General features: G+C 40.6%; 1 protein-coding gene across 1 annotated transcript in view; it reads right to left on the bottom strand.

The window, feature by feature from the left end:
* Nucleotides 1–23,785, bottom strand: part of ncapd3 (non-SMC condensin II complex, subunit D3) — a 46,111-nt gene that overhangs the window by 317 nt on the left and 22,009 nt on the right. The window contains exons 4-34 of the mRNA XM_034101491.2: nt 21,063–21,229; nt 20,553–20,723; nt 20,400–20,461; nt 20,232–20,319; nt 19,713–19,846; nt 18,847–18,919; nt 18,338–18,463; nt 17,172–17,424; nt 14,977–15,015; nt 14,547–14,633; nt 14,359–14,432; nt 14,068–14,202; nt 13,755–13,975; nt 12,117–12,308; nt 11,931–12,028; nt 11,332–11,441; nt 10,551–10,658; nt 10,162–10,276; nt 9,504–9,599; nt 8,676–8,914; nt 7,766–7,845; nt 7,189–7,326; nt 6,824–6,957; nt 6,374–6,582; nt 6,099–6,209; nt 5,339–5,506; nt 2,051–2,163; nt 675–715; nt 341–388; nt 186–248; nt 14–62 (exon numbers count right to left, since the gene is read on the bottom strand). Of these exons, the coding sequence (XP_033957382.1) occupies nt 14–62; nt 186–248; nt 341–388; nt 675–715; nt 2,051–2,163; nt 5,339–5,506; nt 6,099–6,209; nt 6,374–6,582; nt 6,824–6,957; nt 7,189–7,326; nt 7,766–7,845; nt 8,676–8,914; nt 9,504–9,599; nt 10,162–10,276; nt 10,551–10,658; nt 11,332–11,441; nt 11,931–12,028; nt 12,117–12,308; nt 13,755–13,975; nt 14,068–14,202; nt 14,359–14,432; nt 14,547–14,633; nt 14,977–15,015; nt 17,172–17,424; nt 18,338–18,463; nt 18,847–18,919; nt 19,713–19,846; nt 20,232–20,319; nt 20,400–20,461; nt 20,553–20,723; nt 21,063–21,229 (3,742 nt within the window). The remainder of the gene's footprint in view (nt 1–13; nt 63–185; nt 249–340; nt 389–674; nt 716–2,050; nt 2,164–5,338; nt 5,507–6,098; nt 6,210–6,373; nt 6,583–6,823; nt 6,958–7,188; nt 7,327–7,765; nt 7,846–8,675; nt 8,915–9,503; nt 9,600–10,161; nt 10,277–10,550; nt 10,659–11,331; nt 11,442–11,930; nt 12,029–12,116; nt 12,309–13,754; nt 13,976–14,067; nt 14,203–14,358; nt 14,433–14,546; nt 14,634–14,976; nt 15,016–17,171; nt 17,425–18,337; nt 18,464–18,846; nt 18,920–19,712; nt 19,847–20,231; nt 20,320–20,399; nt 20,462–20,552; nt 20,724–21,062; nt 21,230–23,785) is intronic.

Raw genomic sequence — 23,785 nt, 5'->3', positions numbered from 1 at the left:
GAAGTAAACTCACCTCTGCTCATTGGACCGCACATCCAGAACACTGGACTCTGCGATAACACCTGTAAGGAAACAGGAGAAAAACATTCTATTAAATATGTGCACCTCTATAGTTCTGTAGGACATACGGTTGATTTCCTAGAACTCAACTGAAAACAAAACCGGGAGATTTCACACGGGCTTACTTGTTATACGGTCACTGAAGATTGCGCTGACTTCATCATCAAAAGTAAAATCAATGTTGTCGCCTGGAAAAAAAATGGACAGTTGGCTTTAGGGTGGGGAGTGGATAAAGAAGTGTAGAAGAATAAATATTGTCCGCTGTGGGCTGAGCTCTTACCTTTTGGTGTGCTGATGGCTCTGTTGTCCACGGCTCCTTTAGGCATCACTGGAAAGTCAAATAAGACAAACTGTGAAATACTGATGGAGGATAAAAAAAACTTGTTGTCAGTCTTATTGGGCTAAATGAAAGATTGGGAATTATATGAAATTATTTAATTACATCTTTACCTCAATCATTTTCCTAGTCTTCCAGGTCTAACTGGTTGTAGGTAAATCATAAATAAGAGTTCAAATTGAATAGTTTGGTGTTTATTAGTTGCCGTGCCCTCATGGTGATGGGAGACGGGACCACACACATGCACGCACTAGTGTAAACCTCCAGTGTGTCATACCTGTTCCTTCCAGAGCCAATGACCCCGATCTGCACACACGCCTGAAAAAATACACACACATTATTATCTTTTTGTGTAAAGATCCTTTACAAAAATAAAGATGAACTTAGGAAATCCTGAGGAGCAGGGGGAAAAAATGTAAAAATGTGGATCTATTGGACCAGCATTACCAGCATGTGTTGCATGTCATTCCCCCCCTCTCTCTTTCCTAACGTCTGTTTCTGCACAATGAACTATTCAACAAATGCATGAGAATAAAAACCTGGTGTAATCATAGACTGTATATAGAAAGGGTGTAATCCTTTATTCACCTACACATATATACATATACATATATATACATACATATATATATACATACATGTATATATACACATATACATACATATATAAATACATATATATAAATACATACATACATATATAAATACATATATATAAATATATACATACATACATATATATACATATATATAAATATATACACATACATATATATACATACATATAAATATATACACATACATATATATATATATACACATACATATATATACATATATACATACATATAAATATATATATATATACATACATATAAATATATATATATATACATATAAATATATATATATACATACATATATATATAAATATATATATATATATACATATATATATAAATATATATATATATATACATACATATATATATATATATATATACATACATATATATATATATATATACATACAGAGAAGAGAGATAACAACAATATAAATACTACATATAGATAGACACAACAGAAGAGAAGACACATACAGAGAGAGAGAGCAGACACAGAGAGAGAGACAACATATAGAGATACACACAGTATAGAGATATACACAGACATAGAGAGAAATACATACATATAAATATATATACATACATATATATATATATACATATAAATACATATATACATACATACATTTACATAAATGTATACATATACATACATATATACATACAAATACATATATATACATATATAAATACATATATATAAATACATATATAAATATATATAAATAAATATATATAAATACATATATAAATAAATATAAATACATATATAAATACATATATATACATACATATATATATATATAAATACATATATATATATATAAATACATATATATAAATATATATAAATACATATATATAAATACATACACCTGAATACTGAATATAGTTTAAATTGAGTCAAATGTTAATGCTTCAGTCTGCAATATGAGCTGAAGATAGGACACATAAAGGCATTGTGACTCCTCTGAGGATAACCCTCCCTGCACTGAGTCCTGAGAGACAGCAGCTGATGGAGGCCGACCTGTCAGTGTGTGTCAGCCTGGCAGACGGGGGGTTTGGACGCGGGGGCTGCGGTGTAGCAAAGGTAAACGGGAGGAGGACCCGGGACCTGGCTGGAGAGGCCTGGACTGACCGCTGAGGAGAGAGAAACACCATGGTTGAGGGTGGGGGTACAACAACTAATGGACTTAATCGATTAGAATCGATGACCAAATTAGTTGCCAACTAATTCAGTCGTCGATTCGTTGGTGACGTCATCACGTGTTTTACGCGCCGTTAAGCTCCAACGTTATCGGTCTTTTTATCGGTACTGGAGACATTTAAAAAATGTCATATATATTATTGCTACAAAAACATTATATCGCAGTCTTACGGCCCGTCTACACTACAGGCATCAAAAAATCTTGAAGCTGGGCGTGTCTGAGGCTTGGCGATTTCTCGCGCCCAAGGCGACCAACAACCAATCAGGAATCCCCCGGCCGCCCCCGGCATACAAAGCAATAGCAATGTTAAAACGAAGTAAACTGGATATAAAATCCCCAAACAGGCGAAAACCTACCAGTTTCATCCACTGTCTCTGCCACCTCCCTCCATGCCTGGCTCCTCAGGTTTGTATCCCGGTAGATGAACACAACAGAGACTGATCATACAGCACCGTATTTTTTTGAATGTGAGGAAATGACCTGCGTAGTCTCTCCCAGCATACACGCGGTTTGATTGGCTAGCGCTTGTACTGTCAGATTTGCATACGCGGGATTTGATTGGCTGATGCCAAGCATCGAGCCTCAAAAGTTGAACATTGTTCAACTTTTGATGCAGATAGATGCTCGTGAGGCTTGCAAAGCCATGCCATGCTCCCCACAATGCAGTTCGGCGAAGTTTAAAAATCTTCTACGTCACCCCATTCAAATGAATGGGCGAAGCGTTGAAAGCATTTTTCGATGCCTGTAGTGTAGACGGGCCGTTAGTGTAGCCAACTCGTTTCTAATATGCAAAAAGACAAAAAAAAGAGAAAGCGCTCTAAGGTGTGGTTAAATGTTATACGTCTTGAGGTGGACAATGCTCGTTGTCAATAGTATTTAGCATGTAAGGGTGGTAACACGAGCAATTTGTCTAAACATTTAGCTAAAGCGCACCACATTCAGATGGAGAAATGCACCGGGTTCGACTGTCTTTCTAGTAGCTCTGTAGCCCCCCCATCCACGAATAACTTTTCCACGTCAGCAACACACGGAGTTAACAAAATTATACAAACATGGGTTAATGATTAGAGGTAACTGAGTTATTTATTTTGTTAAAGTTTCAGCTATTCTGTTCACAATTATGTTATCACATTATTTAATACGATTTGTTAAAACTTTGTTGTTTCTTTTGATGTGAAATATTATTTATTTAATTTAAATGAAAAGCAATGTTAATTTTGTTCACAATTTGTTAAGTTAATTTAATAATATAAGTATTTTTGAATCAAGTATTCATCTTTATTGTCTTCATTGTTAGTTTCCACATGCCTAAAACAACCTCAAGTTAAATCTAAAAGTTGATGGCTAAATAAGAGCGTTTGAGAAATTGTGTTATTTATGGTTAAATTTAGGATAAGTCTCCAGGAACTGCATGTAAGTCAATGTAATGTCCCCTGAAGTGATGTATACATGGTGTGTGTGTGTGTGTGTGTGTGTGTGTGTGTGTGTGTGTGTGTGTGTGTGTGTGTGTGTGTGTGTGTGTGTGTGTGTGTGTGTGTGTGTGTGTGTGTGTGTGTGTGTGTGTGTGTTAGGGTTGTTCCGAATACCATTTTTCGGGCTCCGGATATTCGGTAGTAATCAGCAGCGAATATTCGGCCCGCGCGGAGAAAAGTCATATCTAGGCTACATATAAAGACGGATAAAGTAAACGATAAAGTTTATGGTTAAGTGTTAGCACCCCCCGAAGAGGCACAAGCTCTTACACATATATATATATATATATATATATATACATACATACATATACATATATCAGGCATGAAAACGGGTCAGGGGTGAAAAAGGTGAGAAGTACATTATCCCTCTAGGGGGGTAAGAACATTTTGAATATTCCATATTTTAAAGCATCAATCTGATGCATTTTGAGATGCATTTTTTTGCCAACCTGGGGAGAGCTGGAGAAACTACCTACCCTGCAGTATACAAAGTCATTCAAACTAGCTGCACCTTTGAGAACACTTTGAGAACACTTTTATGATCAATCATTATAAAACATATATATATATATTATTCTGAAATGGACCAATCTGCACAACGACTACTTTTACTGTCGCTACTTTCACTATATTTTGATGAGAATACTTTTCTACTTTTACTTGAGGAACATTTTGAATGCAGTACTTTTACTAACAGAGTATTCCTACACTCTGGTACTTCTACTTTTACTCAAGTACAAGACCTGAGTAGTGTACTTCTACTTTTACTCAAGTACAAGATCTGAGTATTTCTGCTTTTAATCAAGTACAAGACCTGAGTAGTGTACTTCTACTTTTACTCAAGTACAAGATCTGAGTATTTCTACTTTTAATCAAGTACAAGATCTGAGTACTTCTACTTTTACTCAAGTACAAGATCTGAGTATTTCTGCTTTTAATCAAGTACAAGATCTGAGTACTTCTACTTTTACTCTAGTACAAGATCTGAGTACTTCTACTTTTACTCAAGTACAAGATCTATACTTATACCACCTCCGTTTATAGCCTATGAAAAAAAAGCTATTAGAAAACGAAGGCTAAAGCTAACGTTAGCAGATAGTGACAATGTATGCTAGCTAGCTAGCTCAACGATAATATTGCGACAGAAAAACTTTTCAGTGCATATCACGCTCTGCGCTCCGACAGGGAGCTCTGCTCTGAACACCTGAACGGCCCGTTCTAACAGCTGTTCACCAGCGGTCCAGTCTGTGCCACAGTGACTCCGGACCGCACAGTTAATATTAACGAACGCACCCGTAGGTAATGTGGCTGCTGAAGCTAGACCATCATCGCGGAGCAGCAGAGCCGACAGGCAAGAAGACTCGAGCACACAGCTCGCGCTGCATTATAATATATAAAAAAAGAACACCATGCGTGTTATGATGGCACATAACAGCTCGCGGCCGCAGATTACTCCGGGTCCCAGACCCCCCCCACCAAAACCCAAAAATATTTTTATTGCAGATCTACATGAATCACACAAACGACCTATTTTGGATTCAAAACGGCGAATTTCGCCGAAAGGTGAGTGATTTTCATGCCTGATATATGTATATGTATATATATACATATATATATAGTGTGTGTTCTGACCTCTGCAGTGGAGGTCCGACTGACTCTGGTCAGGCTGCACTGATCCATCTGTTCCTCCATCTCTCTCTCCTTCTCTGCCGTCTTCAGAGCAAACTCCAGCTCTGCCGCCAGCTGCTCGTCTCCGGAGAAAAACTCCTTCACCTCATTACGGTAGTCCTGCATCGTCACCTGATGGGAACAAGAGTTTCATGGAGTAGCGTTGTAAAGATATTATTTCTTTCTCCGCTACTTTAATAACACCTCTAATATCACTATCCCCAGACTGTGTTTTTCTCAAATCACGCAATGAATGTTTGTTTGTGTTTCAGCGCCATTTCATCTATGTAGTAAATAAGTAATTGGTCTACTCTTATCCCCGGTATCATGTGAGGGACACGTTGGTCACATCAAGATAAACACGTTATTTGTTTGCAACCAAATTCAACGCTATATATATATATATATATATATATATATTGGTGTCTAGGTCAGTTTAAGAGCATGTAACATTACGATTTTGTCATGCATTTTCCCCAAACCATTCCAATTCCAACTCCAATGGTTCTTCAAAGTGAATTTGAATATTCGGTTAAAAGTATTAGTAAACGCGAAATGATTAAAATCTAAACCATACCCAAACCTAGAAATATCTAAAGTAATACAATACAGTATTCATACAATAGAACTTGTAGCGTTTGATCTTGTTTTTAATGATGCCTGTCATCGTGCTGAACAATAATTCCCTCTTATTTAATCAAATGACGGTGTGGTGGGGTCTCACCTGAAGGTAGGCCATGAGGTCTCTGAGGACAGGAGAGCGTTTCTGCTCCAGCAGGCACTTCAGGGTGATGATGACAGGAACCACGTTCTCTATGAAGACCTTCTTCTGGACCTGTGGATCAAAGCAGAAAACCTGAGAGCTGCACAATGTTTTATATTCTACATAATAATATACATACTGTTGTATCGTGGGGATCAGCTTGTTCGCTGCATAACAGGGAGTCAGATCACTGCCAGGGTCACTGACTAAAAAGTTAGTTTTCCCACACTGCTGACCTGCGACACCACCTTCTTCTGTGCGGCCTGCATGACGGCCCGAGCCATGGTGGCCATGTTCTCCTCCTCCACCTCCTCCGCTGCAGCGCCTCCTGCTGGACGGGATATGGCCTGCAGCTTCATCTCGTTCAGACTCAAGATTCTGAAGGTCTCTGACAAAATGTCCGCACCATCTGCATCCAAAGGCAGCTCATCGTCTGCAAAGCATGCTGGGAAGAGAAATGTAAAAGATTAAGTGATTTCATTTTTTTCCTCCAGGCCTAAATTGGTTAATATTCGAATTCACAAAGAAATTGTGAAAGATGCCCCAGGATTTTAACGTATGATAAATCAACTTTCATCAAAAGAAGAGTTCATTCAGTTTATTTGATCACTTGAGTTATCAAGCTGTAAAGGAGTTGGTGATCTATGGACGAGCACTATCCAGCTTCCATATCCTAAAGCACACACCTAAGACGGTCTGGTTGATCTTCATGGTGATGTTGAAGCGCTGGGCGTCTGTGAAGTGCTCCAACAGGAAGCGGTAGATGCGAAAACGCTTCTCGCGGTTCCGAGCACCTTTCAGGGAGAACTGAAGCCTTTCTCTGCAGATGTTTAAAAAACAAGCCGATGAATGAAGAGGAAAAAGTATTCAATTCACTTTACAAATACTTCTTGAATGTATTGTAACAGGATAGATACTGCAGTGCACAGTTTCAGTTTATGTGTGCAGTTGTAACAACAAACTGAGTTTAACATGTCACATTTGTAATAATCATAACTAATCAGCGAAACAAAGCCAAACTTGAACGGGATGACAGAAATGATATCCTCACCTCTCACTCTGAGGGAACTTGTTGTAGGACTTGTGATTGTCGTAGGAGTTGAAGTGGAAGATGCACTCGATGAAGTGCTGGCTGAACATCTCTGGGTTCTTCTTCAGCAGCAGTTGGAGCAGGCAGTATTCACACAGACTGGGACAGGAAACCGGAAGCGCTTAGGTTGAATATTAGGGTGGATTTCTTTAGGTGCTTAGAGTACAGGTGGCCATTTAACAGTACTGGGGATAACCATATCTGCCATATACGACTCCAGAGTCCATCATGTAGTTTGGTCTGTGGTTAGTTCACATTAAGAGCAGGAAAACTGAGTGTCTGTTATCGAAACAGCTGACCTCAGTTGACCAAGTAAAGTGACGATTACTTATAAACAGGCTCCGTAGTGAACGACTACCTAATGCGCTGACGGATTCTGTGCATGTAGCTAGACCAGAGAAAAGGTGGATAAAGGTCGGTGGGAGCACTACACTGTTTGAATGATTGCTTTTCAAATGTGAAACAGGGTCAACATCGTTGTAAAATCATGTTTAGATGTTAAAATACATTTATTTGTTTTCTATGCATAGTAACATACCTGGCGATGGCAGGGACTGGGTCAACCAGCACCACCATGAAGCGAAAGAAGAGGGAGCCCTTCCATTTCACAAACTCATCCTGGAAGAGAAGAAGAGCGGCATTAGGACAGACATGGAAAACACACCAAGCTAAAGGAGTAAAATCCAGTAGCTGAAAGAAGGCAGATTTAGAGGTTTGAATGTGGCAATATTTTTTGCTGTCCAATCTGTCAATGTGTACATTTATGAGCAGAACCTGGTTGTGTATTTAATGAGCGATCAGATGTTTCCAAACTAATTATAATCTAGTTTTAAGTTATAAAAAAGCCTACTTTTCAATCAAACATAACTCTGTACGTCTCGATAATGTCTCTTCATAGAGCTCTTAATACATAGCCTTTATATTAATTGTTTTTAAGCTCAATATCATTGTGGCAGCGGGGTGTGGTTAGGGCACCGGCTGCTGGAGTGAAGGGAGTGGCTCGGCCGGAGGCGAGACAGCTGATCGGAATCAGGTAATCAGGGACGGAATAAAAGCATGTCGTAACCTGGTTCTGGGCTGTTTTGCAGTAGGCGGGATCCTGGAAGGTCGCCAAAGGACCTGTGAAGGTTCCCACACGGGCAACGTTTGAGACCCGTGTATACTTTGTTTGGAGCTAATAAACGCCTGTGATTAACCAACCGGCTCTTTCCGTCCCTATTTGAACCCTGTGTGAGCGGAGAGGCTCACAATCATAAACAATATTAAAGCCAAATTGCTCTTATTTGCACATTTAAATCTTGAAATGCCGCCACCCAGATAAATGATATAATGACATGAACAGAAGTTAAAAAACAATCTATGTGGAAAGAGAGGAAGACAGAAGAAAGCAGTTCCCAGGTAAACGTCCATCTTGATACTCTGCATCCTGTCACTTGATCAGTTCCCACCTGCAGCAGGTTCGTCAGCATGATGAGCGTCTGCTCCCTGATGATGGCTTCGTTGTCTCCCAGACAGGCAGAGATGTTGGGGATGTAGTGATCCACCATGTTGGTGTATCGAACACACAGATCGCACATGATCACCACCACGTTGTTGCGCACGGCAACCTCCTTGCCCTCCTCCATCTCCCTGGCAAACACCGGCAGGTACTTGTGGATGAGATCCTCGTGCTGCAGACACAGCTTACCTGTAGCAGACACACACGTTAATGTATGACGAGACGGCAGAAATGCACAGGGGTGAGGCTATGAGGAGGAATGTAACTAAATATATTTATTCAAGTACTGATCTTAAGTATAATTTTTAAAAAAAGGTACCGGTGTTGTGTGTAGTGAAGCCACTTTTTCTACATTTCACAGGGAAATATTGTACTTTTACTGCACTACATGTATCTGATAGCTTAAGTCACTCGCTACTATGCAAATAGGGATTTTTGTACAGAAATCTTAAGAAGAATTTGAATTGAAGAGCAACTTTTAAGTTGGTTTACGTCGTTTTCACATAAAACAAACATGTTTGAAAATTCTGAAATGTTAAGATTGGCTTCTTTCCTTTTTAAGTTGTCATTGTTGACAAATTGCAATATAACTTTCTCAACATTTTTACAAACGGCTACATTTCTAATCATTGAGAAAATAATAATCTCTGATAACAACGACTAGCATTACAGTCACAGGGGACATTTCTCTTAAATGAGTACTTTGCTTCCACCTCTGGCAGGGAGCAACATTTCATTTTACTGAAAGAGACACAGGAAGAGAGAGGAGACGGTTGACCTAAAGTGATGACTCCGTGCGCTCTGACTTTGGTCGGCATAGAGTTAGCTTTGAACTGGGACAGAGGCAGGGACGCAGGCAGCTCCTCTTGACACCCTGTCAATCACCAACATACACAATAACAACACATTAATACATTTATTTTTTACTGTACATTTTGAAAGCCCATAAATTAGATTTTACTTAAATATTGGATATTCCTCAAATACTATGGATTAATACACTTTGGCAGTGCATCTTTTGTACACTGATGATGCATCAATTGTTACTCAACTGTACTTAAGATTAAACTGTAGGTAAGGAAGTCCTTGCTCATATTCTGTCTCAAGCATGGGTTTTCTGACATCCAACACATCCTATAAAGTCATTTCAATACACAAATGCTAAACAGGTCTCCATTACAGTATTTGTCCACCAGCGGGCTGATTGTTACTCTGCTAGTGCTGCTTATTATTATTATTATTATTGATCTTGGTCCATCCGCCCCTTCCTATTCAATGTTTTGTTGTCTGGTAAATCTTTACAAATCATCTGGATTTCTGGATTATATATGGTATCACTGGTAGATTAAACAACCCTTAAACACTTCATTCAGGGTTTTTCCAGGGGGAAGCCTTATTTTTAGTATTTATTTTTCACAGATGTCAATCCTTCTTACCTGGCAGTTTTTCAGAACGTGTTGTGAGGACCGACTCCACCAGCAGCACCGTCCTCTTGCCAACCTTGGCAGGACAGTGGAGTGACGCCACGCCCAGAGTATGGAGGTGTTTGACCTGGACGAGAAAGCATTTTATGTGAGTTATGTGACACAGTCAGTTTCAGTACTTTGTCAACCAGTTACCTTGGTTGGTTGTTGGCTAATGGTTGCCAAAAACATTGTGATATCACAAAGTGGCCAAAATCTGATCGGCTCATTTTCATTTCTTAACACAGACGGGACACATATTTATATATAAAAGACATGTAAAGGTGGATTTTGCATAATAGGTGACCCTTAAAGAAGATGTTGGGGTAAGAAGGAAAAGAGAGTGAAGGGTCAGATCTCACCATCAGCTCCTCGTTCAGGTTCTGGGTCCCCTTTTCACTCAGAATGATGGGGGCCAGATAAGCCTCGCAGACCGACACCAGCTCACCACAGTGCTGGTTCAGAAAAGCCTGAAGAAGACAAAGTAAATCAAATACCACATGACAAGTTGAAATTTGAGATGAGTAGTATTTTGATTTAATAATGATAAAGGACAGAAGCTGACATCATAATGGGAGAATATGTGTAAAGATTTGAATAAAGAGACATTGTTTTTTAAAAAGCATTAAACATCCGATTGGGAAAATACTGAACGTGCTCTTCTAAGGACAGAAGAGCGCATGATAACAGAGGTCCAAGTATATGACAGGATGTGTGACATCCTAGGAGATAAGCATGACCCGTTGTTATAGACATGTGATAACTATGCGACTATGTTTAACATGATGTTTAGCCTCTAGGGAGATTGGCATAAGACAAGAATGATCATTTCTGATGAGGGCCTCAGCTAACTTGCCCAAAGCATTGCATACTGCCTTGAATCAGTATTTCTCTATCTTAAGACTGTAAACTCTCTTGTATATAAGCATGTGAAGGACACTGTTCGGGGAACTACTTGTAGCATATTGCTGTATGTGATGACTACTTCAATTCTTGCAAGGATAATAAATACATGTATCCTGATTGTTGAAACTCAAGCAGGTGTTGAGTGAGATGTTTCTAACAACATCCAATTTGCTTGATGCTGGTCAAGAAAAAGAAACTTCTGTTTATCACTAGTTGTAAAGTGGCAAGATCTCCAACCTGAGTCTGTTTGATATCTTCACTCCGGCCGAGCTGATAGAGAGTCTCCACAGCGGCACAGATCACCTCCAGAGGCAAAGAGAAGGTCTTCAACCAAGACATGAGATCATCTGGAGACAGAGAAACATGGCAGTAAATGCACAGAAAGAAAAAGCTTGAGGAGCTCTAAATGCAATTTCCAGCACATTGCGCTGCACAGAATACCTTGACAGTTAAATGCCATTTTACGTTTCATTACTATACACAGTATTTATTATCATTATAGTATTACTATTTCGGCGATTAGATCAAATATAAATTATATTTAATGCAACTTTAGTTACATTTTCATGACTTTTCCAAAACTTTGGAAAAAATATTGTTTTCCATAACTTTTGAATTTCCATGACTTTTCCAGGTTTTTAATGACCGTAAGAACCCTGCATAGCTATACTTCCAGGAACAAACATCCAACAGAATCTTTATATGAAAAACAAATCAAAGAAAAACACTAACAAATGCATGTAGAACGGAATTATACATTTGACAGGTTACTAGTAATAGTAACGGAATATATTTTGAAAGTAACCCTCCCCACCTGGCACACCACATGAACTTACCAATTATCCTGTCTCTGGTATCTGTGGTTAGATGTGTGGCGATGTCTCCCATCACACACAGGATGTGACAGCTGGTTGTAACAGGAAGATCATTTGAACTAAGAGCAAAAAGAGACATTATAAAATCCTCTCAGCTGAAATCTGAGCAGGAAATAAATCATGAGCTAAATTGTTTGTCCTTGTCACCTGATCATGGTGTCCCAGGCGTCCAGGATCTTCTCGTAGGGCAGTCTGGAGGCTGAAGCGATCACCTTAGAGAGCAGCAGCCAGGCCCCGGAGGCGTGCTCAGCCTCAGTGTGGGAGATCAGGTTGGTGATGAACGTCTGTGTTACCATGTTCCGTTTGGACCAGATGCCGAAGGCCCTGCTGAAATATCGGCTAGGGACAGAGGACAAGAAATAAGGTCAGCAGCAGCAATTACGATGTGATCATTCCTTAAGCAATGATGCTATTTTCAGGGTGCTGGTCTCTCTTAACAGATTTGAAGTGCTTTTTATGAACTGAGAAGTAGGCAGCTTTGTCTGTAGATGATTTGTATGTTGACTTTTCTGATTGTGACTATATGTTCTCTGTTAATGTGTTGTCTGTAACTGCGCTGCTGATCTTTGCCAGGACTCTCAGGTGAAAGATATTTTGAATTTCAATGAAACTTCTCTTGGTTAAATAAAAAGTAAAAAAAATAATTGTTAAGTTTGTCAAAATGCCTAATTAAAGCTGATGTCAGTCAAATTCGCTGTGAAATTATGTCTTATTAGGCCTTGGCAGTAAAACAATTATAGGGGCTGACTAAGATAGCGGTCAACAGACTGCGTTCACACCTGCCTTGTATAGTCCGGTTGAATCGAACCCTGGTGCGTTTAGCCGCTTGGTGCGGTTCATTTGGGTCGGTGTGAACACAGTCCGAGACCACCGAGAAGTGAACTAAACAACCGGACTCTGGTCCGCTAAAATAGGTGGTCTCGGAGCGCTTGCTTGCGAACTCTGGAGCGGTTCATCTCTGGTGTGAACGCAGTCCGCATCAAAACATAGGAAGCGTAGTATTTACGTGTCACAAGAACGCGGATGTCTTCAAAATCTTTAGCGAAAGAGTCTTTCAAGACATCCGCGGTTGTTTAGTTAAAGAGTGAAGCAGAATGAAGTGTTGAACAGTGTCGTGTAAAGTAACAATTCTCCGTCAGCTAGGCTACATAAAAGTAAGAACACCTGTCGTCAGTGAAACACCCCTCCTTACTGCAGAACGTCTCATTATATGTGCTATAATGTTTTTTAACGGACGCTGTCTGATTATATAATCATATGCGCGGGCCGCTAATGTCTGTTGATCTCTAGATTAACAGCAGCATGAAAATAACCTGCCGATGCTCCATGGCGGAGGCTTCGGTAGAAATTGCCGGGATTTGCGTTTTTACCCCCTTAATGTCTGACCAATGGTTGAACAGCATTTCCGTGCACATGACTTGTGTTTAAAGTTTATAGTCCATTTGAGTTTTGCCCATGTGAACGCAAACCGAACCTTCTGAAAAATGAAACAATGTAACAAACTGTCGTCTGGTGTGCACCAGACAGAGGACTATTAGGTGTGAATGCACCCTAGTCAGATATACAGTATCAACATAAATATAACAAAAATCAAGATTGAAGTTAATGTGATATATTATAATAGATAAGGAAAAACTGCTAATTTTTTTACTTCCAGTTTTGTCATGACATGTTGTGGATTTTTGTATTCTTTAATCTATGGATTTATATATTGGTTATAATTTTATTTACACTTTAGTACAGTTTTTACTTCGAAACTAAAGCAAATAAAGTCTTCAGTCCAACCTGAGGTTCTTGCACTCGTTACAGAGCAAGGTCAGCAGGTCCCAGGTCAGCCTCTGACCCGCATCCAGGTGACGGCCGGCAAAGTATGCTTTGATTGAGCAGAGCACCACCTGGTCCAGAGCCTCCAGGGCCTTGTCCTGCACCGAGCTCTCAGCGTCCATCACAGCTGGCAGCACGCCCTGCAGCCACGCCTTCTGCACCACGCTGCACTCTGGCTTAGCCTGGTGCTCAGAGCAAAGGACAAAAAACTCTTTAGAATGTGCAACACATTTTCTCAGGTCGTCTCTCTCTGTGGCTGCTGGCTGAGACTCACAGCGAGCAGCTCTCCCACACAGGACAGGGCCTTCTTCTTCACGGACACAGCAGGGTCTCTGCAGCACTCCGATAGCTTCTCCAGGTTCTCCCAGATCATGGGGACCACGTTGTGTTTCAGCAGACCCACCAGGGCCTGTGGAGGGAAGGCAAAGCCACAGCGTTAAAGGTCACCTGTGCCTCTCTTTAGTTAGCACAGGGATAATGCACAAAAAACCAGGGTGTAACACATATATAGGATAAGATATTATACTGATCAATATTGGGATTTGGTAAACTACGTTTCTAATACCTGCAGTGCCGATTTCCTCACGTTAACCTTTGAGTCTTTCACGCGCCGCAGGAGAAGAGCAAGGTTCTCTCTTGCTGCATCAAACATAGCATTTATTTGTTGTCAATGTCAGACTTTGAGTGTATACATTTACAACCTAATGCATGTTATAATAATCATTTGAATGTGAGCAGAGGATGGATTCTCACCCTCACAGTCGGAGGGTTCAGTGCTGCTGAACTCCACAGTCCTGAACGGCAGAGTGCGGAACGTTTTCTGAGTCGCCTGGGAACTTCCTGAAACAATCACAGCACAGTTCACCATATTTTAAAATGTCCTCATTGTATCTTTCTCACACTATCACTGAATGCTTAATCAGCTTGTAAGCCTCGCTAACTGACTTTAAAAACACACTTTTACAGCTATATGGTATATATCCTAGATAGTTTTGATTTTAGATTGTGAAGTTTTAGTGGCCTTGTGTTTGTCGTCACAAATGTTACCTTCAGCTGTTATAAGTTATCCTTTTAAAAAAACAAAGCAGACTAAACTAAAAAAGGGTTTCTATCCTGGGAAACACTGTTAGCCTCTGTAGTCAGTCAAATAGGAAAGTGTGTATAAAAAAACAAAAGCGTGTACCTTCTGTGATTTCACCTTCCAGCACTGTCTGGGCTCCAGCTACACAGAGTGAGAGTAGACATGTTACTTTAATGGAAACAGCTCATGAAACAAACACAACAGCTCCTAAAATATACATATGAAAATATATAAAATGTCCACTTATGTTCCCTAATAATTTAATGAGATGTGTTTTCATACTTCAGTTACATTACATTACATTTAGCTGACGCTTTTATCCAAAGCGACTTACAATAAGTACATTCGACCAAGAAGACACAACCTTGAAGAAAACAGAATCATATAAATACATCAGGTTTCATAGAGCCAAGTATTTCAAGTGCTACTCAACTGGCTATAGATAAGCCAGTCCTTTATTAGTATATAAGTGCTCTGTTAGCAGTTCTTTGTTAGTAATTCTATCGCTCGAGGTGGAGTCGAAAGAGATGAGTTTTCAGTCTGCGCCGGAAGGTGTGTAAGCTTTCTGCCGTCCTGATGTCAATGGGGAGCTCATTCCACCATGTTGGAGTCAGGATAGCAAACCCACGTGTTTTTGCTGATGGGAACTTGGGTCCCCCTCGCAGCGAGGGTGCAGCGAGTCGTTTGGCTGATGCAGAGCGTAGAGCTCGCGCTGGGGTGTACAGTTTAACCATGTCCTGGATGTAGGAAGGGCCAGATCCATTCGCAGCATGGTACGCAAGTACCAGTGTCTTGAAGTGAATTCTAGCAGTTACCGGAAGCCAATGAAGGGAGCGGCGTGGTGTGGGAAAATTTAGGAAGGTTGAAGACCAGACGAGCCGCTGCATTCTGGATGAGCTGCAGAGGTCGGATGGCACATGCAGGTAGACCAGCCAGGAGGGAGTTGCAGTAGTCTAGGCGTGAGATGACGAGAGCCTGGACCAGAAGCTGCGTTGCTTATTGGGTCAGCTGGGGACGTATCTTCCTGATGTTGTAAAGCATGTATCTGCAGCAACGGGTTGTAGCAGCGATGTTTGCAGTGAAGGACAGGTTGTTATCTAGGATCACACCCAGATTCCTTGCAGTCTGGGTCGGGGAAACAATAGAGGTGCCGATGTTGATAGTCAGGTCAAGAGTGGGACAATCTTTTCCCGGAAGGAAAAGCAGTTCAGTCTTGTCAAGGTTGAGCTTGCTAAACAAGCAGAGATGCGTGCGACGACCTGGGTCTCTGAGCGGGGAAAGGACATAATTAATTGGGTGTCGTCAGCGTAGCAGTGGTATGAAAAACCATGCGGGCTAATGACAGATCCGAGCGAGTTTGTGTACAGGGAGAAGAGGAGGGGACCAAGAACAGAGCCCTGAGGGACCCCTGTAGTTAATTGACAAGGGTCGGACTCGGACCCTCTCCAAGTTACCCTGTAGGTACGGTCTTTGAGGTATGAGGTGAGGAGAGAAAGTGCAGAGCCTGAAACTCCAAGTTCTTGGAGAGTGCGAAGGAGGATCTGATGATTCACCGTGTCGAATGCAGCAGACAGGTCCAATAGGATGATGACAGAGGAGAGGGAGGCTGCTTTAGCAGTGTGCAGTTCCTCAGTGACAGCAATGAGGGCAGTTTCTGTGGAGTGACCTGCCTTGAAACCAGACTGGTGCGGATCCAGAAGGTTGTTCTGATGGAGATAACAGGAGAGTTGTTTAAAGACAGCGCGTTCAAGTGTTTTAGACAGGAACGGGAGGAGAGAGACAGGCCTGTAGTTTATAACATCAGACGGGTTGAGAGTGGGTTTCTTCAGGAGAGGGTTTACTCTTGCCTCCTTAAGACTGTTTGGAAAGTGACCAGAAGTTAGAGAAGTGTTGATGAAATGAGTGAGAAACGGTAGAATATCAGGAGCGATAGTCTGAAGGAGGTTTGAAGGGATAGGGTCCAGAGGACAGGTGGTAGGGCGGGCAGAGGTAATGAGGGTAAGAACCTCACTTGGCAAGAGAGGGGAAAAGGAGGTTAGTGTGCGGGTGGAAGGAGGGTCTGGTGACCCATCGGTGAGTAAAGGTGAGTCATAAAAAGAAGAGCGAATATCATCAACCTTTTTTTCAAAGTGGTTAACAAAGTCGCTTGACAGAAGTGAGGAGGGGGGAGGGTCCAAGAGGGTGGACAAAGAGCATTGTCTGCTAAAACTGGTCCTGGTTTAAAGTCCAACATTAGCCCAATTCTGCACTAGCATTTCAAACTGAAGTGCATCTACTGGCCCATTGTGTGTCCTCACTGGCAGAGAAGAGGTTGTGGACGGCCCGGGTGACATTAGGGGAAGGCAGCTCCAGACACTGGGCCAAGCAGGCGAGGGAGTGTCCTTGAACCGTTGGCGAGTCATCCGTCCGCCGAGCGAACAGCAGACTCTGGATCAGGAACCTGTGTGGCAGAAAGCACTGGAGCTCCGGGTCCTGACACTCCTCAGCCTTCCTCTCTGGCTGCTCCAGCAAAACCATCACCACGTCTATGGAAAACAGCCGACCCGCCACCTACAGGAGCCAGAATAACAGATTAGACACATGCAGAATATTCCTGATAGTGGTAATGAAGCGTGAAATATATTGAGATTAAAGTGACTTAAAGCCAACTTTAGAAATGAGGAAATCAGCATCTCCTCTATAGGCTTCAAACTGTTGTCTGTCCATGAGCTGAAAGGCGCTGCACTGCGGAAAATAAAGCAGCATTTCCAGTTCATTTTTACCTTTCCGTTACTATATGTTGTTTTTTTTGTAGCATTGGCTGGAAGAGAACCCACTTCTCCATAGTTTCTCCTTGGTTAACTGGACTTATAACATTCACACTGTACATTTTATATTGATATTTAATTGAATATTCCATTCCATGCACACTTATGTACATGATATCCTGCTTATATTGTGTTAACAGAAAATTGGCCCTTCAATAATGTTTTTATTTGTCAGACAGTTTATACTTTTTTTATCTTCATGGTCATCTGTATATTTTTCTTACTCTCTAATGCTGGTTTATTTCTATTTCGAGATGTTTATATTTTAGAATCACTATTTCTACTCTTTTAATTTGTTATGATGTGCAATGCCTTGTTTAGTTTTATGGTGCTGCAACAACAAATATTCCCAAAATTGGATTAATAAAGTACATATTTTCTTATTTACTACCAGTTAGCTGATAATACTGGGTAAACCTAAAAGAGGTTGAAGTATTTCACACCTCAACATCTGCACAATGTTCATAATCTCTCAATGCTTCTGAAAAATGATAACATCAATTAAACTGCCATTTCAGAAACACATTTCTCCTATATATCTCAATGAGTGACTCTGAAGTAGCCATACTTTTATGTAGTATTTTCCTGAAAAGCTGAAATCATCATGATCAATATCTATACAGAATATACAGATGTGTAGCGGTTTGAAGCTTCACCTTTGCTTTTCTTGTGAAGTTAAACAGCCACTTGATGAAGCAGGCGTAGTCTGCACTTGTCATCTGTGAGGTCAACATGCCCACAGCCTGGGCTCCATGGCTCCTTATCTCACTCTTCTCCACCATCTAAACATCCACAGTAGAAACATGACATCATAGTTATAATCAAGCATCAGCTAATAAGAATGAAACAGCGAACCATTCCAGTATAAAACAACATTGGACAGCTGATGCCGCTGTGCCTCCTTTCACATTTCATTGACGTTGCTTTAAGAAGACGTTCCGAGTGAGGATTTATCTCCTTTTTTTGGGGGGGGGGGGTTCCTGTTGGCTTAACTCCTTGGTTCTCTCCCTCGCCTCCTCTTCTCGCATCTCCCATGGGTAGGATTAAGACACAAGGAGTGGAGTTGGAGAGTTGAAACAAGATGTGTAAACTCGGAATTGAAAAATAATCTGAACTTTACACAACAGGAAGTTAATGACTGCTGAGTGTTTACTGGAGGATGTACCTGAAAGCAGATGTGCTGCAGGAGGATTTGCAGGAAAGGCCGCGCCAGCTCTTTTAGGTCCTCCACAAGATGACTGTAATCACAAACACAGAAATCACGTACAAAGTCATTAAGGTTCATAACATGTGTAGAGCTACAGCAAATGGCTAGAAATGTTCCCTAAAAATCCATCCCGCTCTATATTTATTTGTGGAATCTCATGATTATTTGTTCTCCTATTTTGCATGTTTTTTTGCAAGCGGCCCCTGGAATATTTAGTCAGACGTCGGACTTAAGTTTAAAGAATCTCAAGCGTAAGTTGGCCAATTATCAGGAGATCCTTTATTTCCTGATCGTCGACACCTTGTTGGGATCGTCTCTTACATTTCTAAGGTCTAGGACTCTCATTTGCTTAAGTACAGACTGATCAGGAATTAAGTTATTTTAAACATGAATAGCTTTTATGCATTATCTTGGCTAAAACGCACAAATCCAATGTTTTCTTTAATAAAATATTTGACCACCAAATGTAGAACTTTAGGGCCAAAAATCTTTTTGGGGGATCATGCCACCGGACCATCTAGATTTCTTCGACTTCTTCTGACTGACTTCTATATATTTGTAACCCAAGACTACTGTTCGGAGAGATGCTGATAAATCAGATGGCAGTAAGGATTCTCCAATTTTTCTTTTGCTGAACAGGTGCAATTACACACTAGAAATAAAAGAGAAACCCTGAAACATTTCTTTATACCTCAGTTTATATCCATGATTAAGAGTTCGAACTTTATACATTTCGACATGGATATTCAGTGAAATCGAAAACTGTGCAACTTATTCAAATGGTTGACTACTTTACTTGGTTCATATGTAAAATATCTGTTTACCAAATAAAGTGGACGGCCTGGTCACGGGTGGAGAGGACGGCCGGGCTGGGTACGAGGGGGGTGGGCTTCCCTCCGTTGCCTTTTTTCATCATCAGGATGACGTAGAGGAGTTGGTGGAAAACCCTGCGCAGGGACTGCAGAACAGACACATCAGTTAGATTAGGAACAGCCCTACGTTATGTCTTTTAACAAACAGAATATGTTCATCTAGCTCTTTGTCACTGCAGTGTGGGGAGTGTGTGTGTAACAGTTACCCATGTGTCTCCTGGGGGATATTCCATCATAATCTATTATTAATATTTAAATTTGAATGAGGATAAGATATATCAAATAGGATTTTTTTTTTAAGTAATGAATTTACAAAGCTGGAGATAAAACACGAACAGTTACTTTTCATGTGAACAAATCCACAAAACAGAAGTTGGTAAACCTTTCTATTTTTAGTCAATTGAGTTTACATGTAAACCTTAGTGTGCCTACTATGGCCCCCCCTCATGGACCATAATCATTGGATCTTACTTCCTTCTGTTCTCCGTGTGTTGGCGAGCAGAGCAGCTGCAGGCCGTAGAAAGCCATCTCGGGAACGCTCTTCAGCTTGTTGATATCTCTGTGCAGAAAATACTGTCAGCTGGTTCAAGTCTTGAATACATCATCCATCCAAACAGAGAGAGGAGGAAGTAAACTCACTGCTGAGCAGAAAATGTTGACCCTCCAACAATCGGCTCAAAGGAAAGCAACTTGCTGAAGATCTGCAGAGGAAATGCAAACTTGAAACACTGCTGGAAATGTGTGTGTGTGTCTGTGTGTGTGTGTTTAGGTGTGATGATGGAATCATGTTACCTGTGTGAAGCTGCCGGCACTATGCGGCCTGTCTTTGAGTGGAAACGTCTGCAGGAGTCTGAGGAGGCTTTGAACCAGCTGAACTACAGCCTCTCTGATCTTCATCAGGTCCTTACCAGAGAAATTAAGCTCCTCTTCCTCCTCCTCTTCATCTGCCTCATCCACGTCCATCTGAGGATAACAGAGACAGGAACCCTCTACAATCCATTTATTCATTTAAAAAAACTAAATGATTTAGTACATGTGCATCTATTTTGGATACCACATAATAAACCTAAGTAGATGTAATGTAAAACGTTTCAGTGACCTTTGATTATCAGCTGGTAGAGACAATAAATAATCCGTCACAGTGATTATCTTTTTTTAAAGACTATAAGAAGGGGCCATTTTGAAAATGTACCCTTCTCATGGTACTCTCACATCATGACATTTTTTCCAGAAGGCAAAATTCTACCTGCTTGTTTGGGCTTTAAGTCCTATCCTACCATCATTTCTGATTCAGGACCTTACCTCTGCATTGTCTTTGCGCTGAGGTTTGGAGCGCTTGCCCTCTGCCTGAGAGCTCTTCAGGCCGTCTTTCTTGCGCTTCTTCCCGGAGTCCTGAGGCCAGCAGTGAGAGGTCAGGTCCGAACACATGTCCAACAAAACTTCATGGAAAACCTTGTTGGCGATGCTCCCTGGAAGAAATAAAAATGTTTGCCTCATCAATAGAAATGTATTATTTAAATTTTATTTTTTTAAGACAAAACACTGATAAAAGACAATGTTTCCCGGAAGAGAGCCGCAAGTAAGACTGTTCTACTACCCAGCATGCTCCTGGCCTTCTTCATCACTGTAAAAGCAGAGGCACTTAACAGGCAGACCCAGGACAGAGCAGGACTTGCACTGAATTACATCTCTAACCGTAAACATTTTTTTCGAATAGTTTTTTTGCTATTATTGTTGTGCGAACTATAACCTTAGCTTACTTTTTTTTTGTTATTCTCAGTCTTTCTCTTTTTTTCACACCCTTTACTTTAAGTGTGAAAAACCTTGTAAAGTAAGCACATGTTCATTAAGTTACATGTTCCCTCCTGCATTGCAAAATAAAAATAACAAAGTAAAGAAATAAACACAAAATATTAGGCAAAAGGGACATACTCTAAAGCAGGGGTCACCAACCTTTTTTAGGATGAGAGCTACTTTAACAAAATAAAACAAGTCGTGAGCTACTTTTACTCCTCTTTTTTTTGTTTTTTGCAGTCTATATATTTAGCACATTTTAACGTTATTATATGCTTACCTTTAACCTTTGTGTGCTGTTTGGGTCTGTGGGACCCGTTTTCAGTGTTTACTCTAAGACAGTGGCGAGCCGTCAGGGCCCTCTAGGCCCTCTGTGAGAGCCTAAAATATTCTAAAAAATAATATTTGAAAACATTAAAAAAAAAAAAATTTATATATATATTTTTTGTTACTTTTTTCATTAGTTTAATTAATTTAGTTAAATGCTGTCTCTGCGAGTTACTGTGAAGACGGGAGAGCTTGTTGATCCCTCTGTATATTCACAGAGGGCCAGGACTCAACGAGAGAGTAATGTCAAATGACAGTACAATTGACCAATCATATCTTCCCTCTAAATGGGTGGGCTTTATTTTCGCGGACTTTATGACAAGTTCCACCCGCTGTGAAGTGCAAGTGCAAGTTGTGCAGTGATGCGTCCTAAAACCCGGAAGTAAGCTGCGCTCGGATTCCCTCGACAGAAAGCAATGGGATTTCTCCATAGTATTTTGGAAAATAGCTTGAAATAAGGTCTGTGGAAAACGAACCTGTTAGATAAATGCACGTTTTGTTCAGCCGGATAATATCCACATGTCTACCCTACTTTTATTATTTTCGAATCATAAATCTAATCCAGGGGTCTCCAACCTTTCTTCACCTGAGAGCTACTTTGAAAAAATGTAAGTGGCCAAGAGCTACTTGCATCACATCGCTTACATTTATTCACATAGTACTCATCAGTTGAATTAAGCTATACTTTTGTACATGTACGAAATTGCAATACCTAAAGCTTATCACAAATCCTAACTTCACATCAAGGTCCAAGAAAACGAAAATGTCTCACATATTATTATGGCACACATAGTAAGTAAGTCACTGAACATTCACATAAATGTCCTTAAGATGAATGGCACTGCATGGAGTCCACCATAGAGGTGTATGCTGGAGTGTACCCACTTAGGTTCACTCTAATAGAATCATTTAAATGTCGAACAGTCAGTCTTGTTCTGTATTTAGATTTCATGACATTCATGTCAGAAAAAGCTGCTTCACAAAGGTCTGTAGAGCCAAATAAAGCAGACATGTTCAGTGGTGCTTGATGATGTTCTTATAGTTTTCTGGGTCTACAAGGCTCCAGAAATGTTGTGAGTTTTGCTGAGACTTAAGCTGAACATGATTTTGGAGATTTATAACCTCCATCTCCACAGGATTGACACTGAACAGTTCAGCCATCTTTTTCATCTTCTTCTTCGTCTTGACATGAAATTATAAACCATAATAAATCAACTGTATAGGTCTAGCCTCCATATATCTGTGTGTGAAATTGTTCCATCCTCAAAAACAAAAAACTAATGCTTATGCAGTCTAGCTGCAGCTTCTAGCAACGGTCTTGACTCTTCTGTTAAAAAAAGGATACTGAATGTCCTGAATGTGGCATCACACACATGACTTGAGTCTGAACACAGCAGACAACAGGAGTATTTACAACAGCATTATAAAAACAAAAATACTGCATGCTTACATACTTACATTCTCTGTCTTACTGTTACATTAATCCCATGAATGTATGAGACTAAGTTAGCTTCATCATATCTCAATCAGTGATTAAGTGAATAATAAAGTTTCTATCGGGTCACTATCAGCCTGTCACTCATTATTTTCAGGGAGGGGGGGGGTTTGGTGGAACGGAGAGGAGACGGTGATCGCGGAAGCTTTCCTCCTGCCTTCACAAACTTTACACAAGTATTTATCAACTGAAAATAGCAAGAGGACATTCATACTCTGCAATCCAAGACTTAATTAAATCCACCAAAAACCTGACATGACGATAACGAGTGTTTTTAAAAAAACACAAATCCCTCCCTCTGTGTCTCTGAGCCGCAGCGACAGGGCCTGATTCAGAGCAGGTCATTCTGCTGTTGGTTCTGGACTGGTGCTGCTGGAGAAAGAAGACTGGTCCGTGTGTGGTGTCGCTG

The sequence above is a fragment of the Pseudochaenichthys georgianus genome, chromosome 15 (genome assembly GCF_902827115.2).
Source record: "Pseudochaenichthys georgianus chromosome 15, fPseGeo1.2, whole genome shotgun sequence".
NCBI classification, from domain to species: Eukaryota; Metazoa; Chordata; class Actinopteri; order Perciformes; family Channichthyidae; genus Pseudochaenichthys; species Pseudochaenichthys georgianus.
The sequence above is the reverse complement of the archived record's forward strand: the minus strand, read 5'-3'. Positions and strand labels throughout refer to the sequence as shown.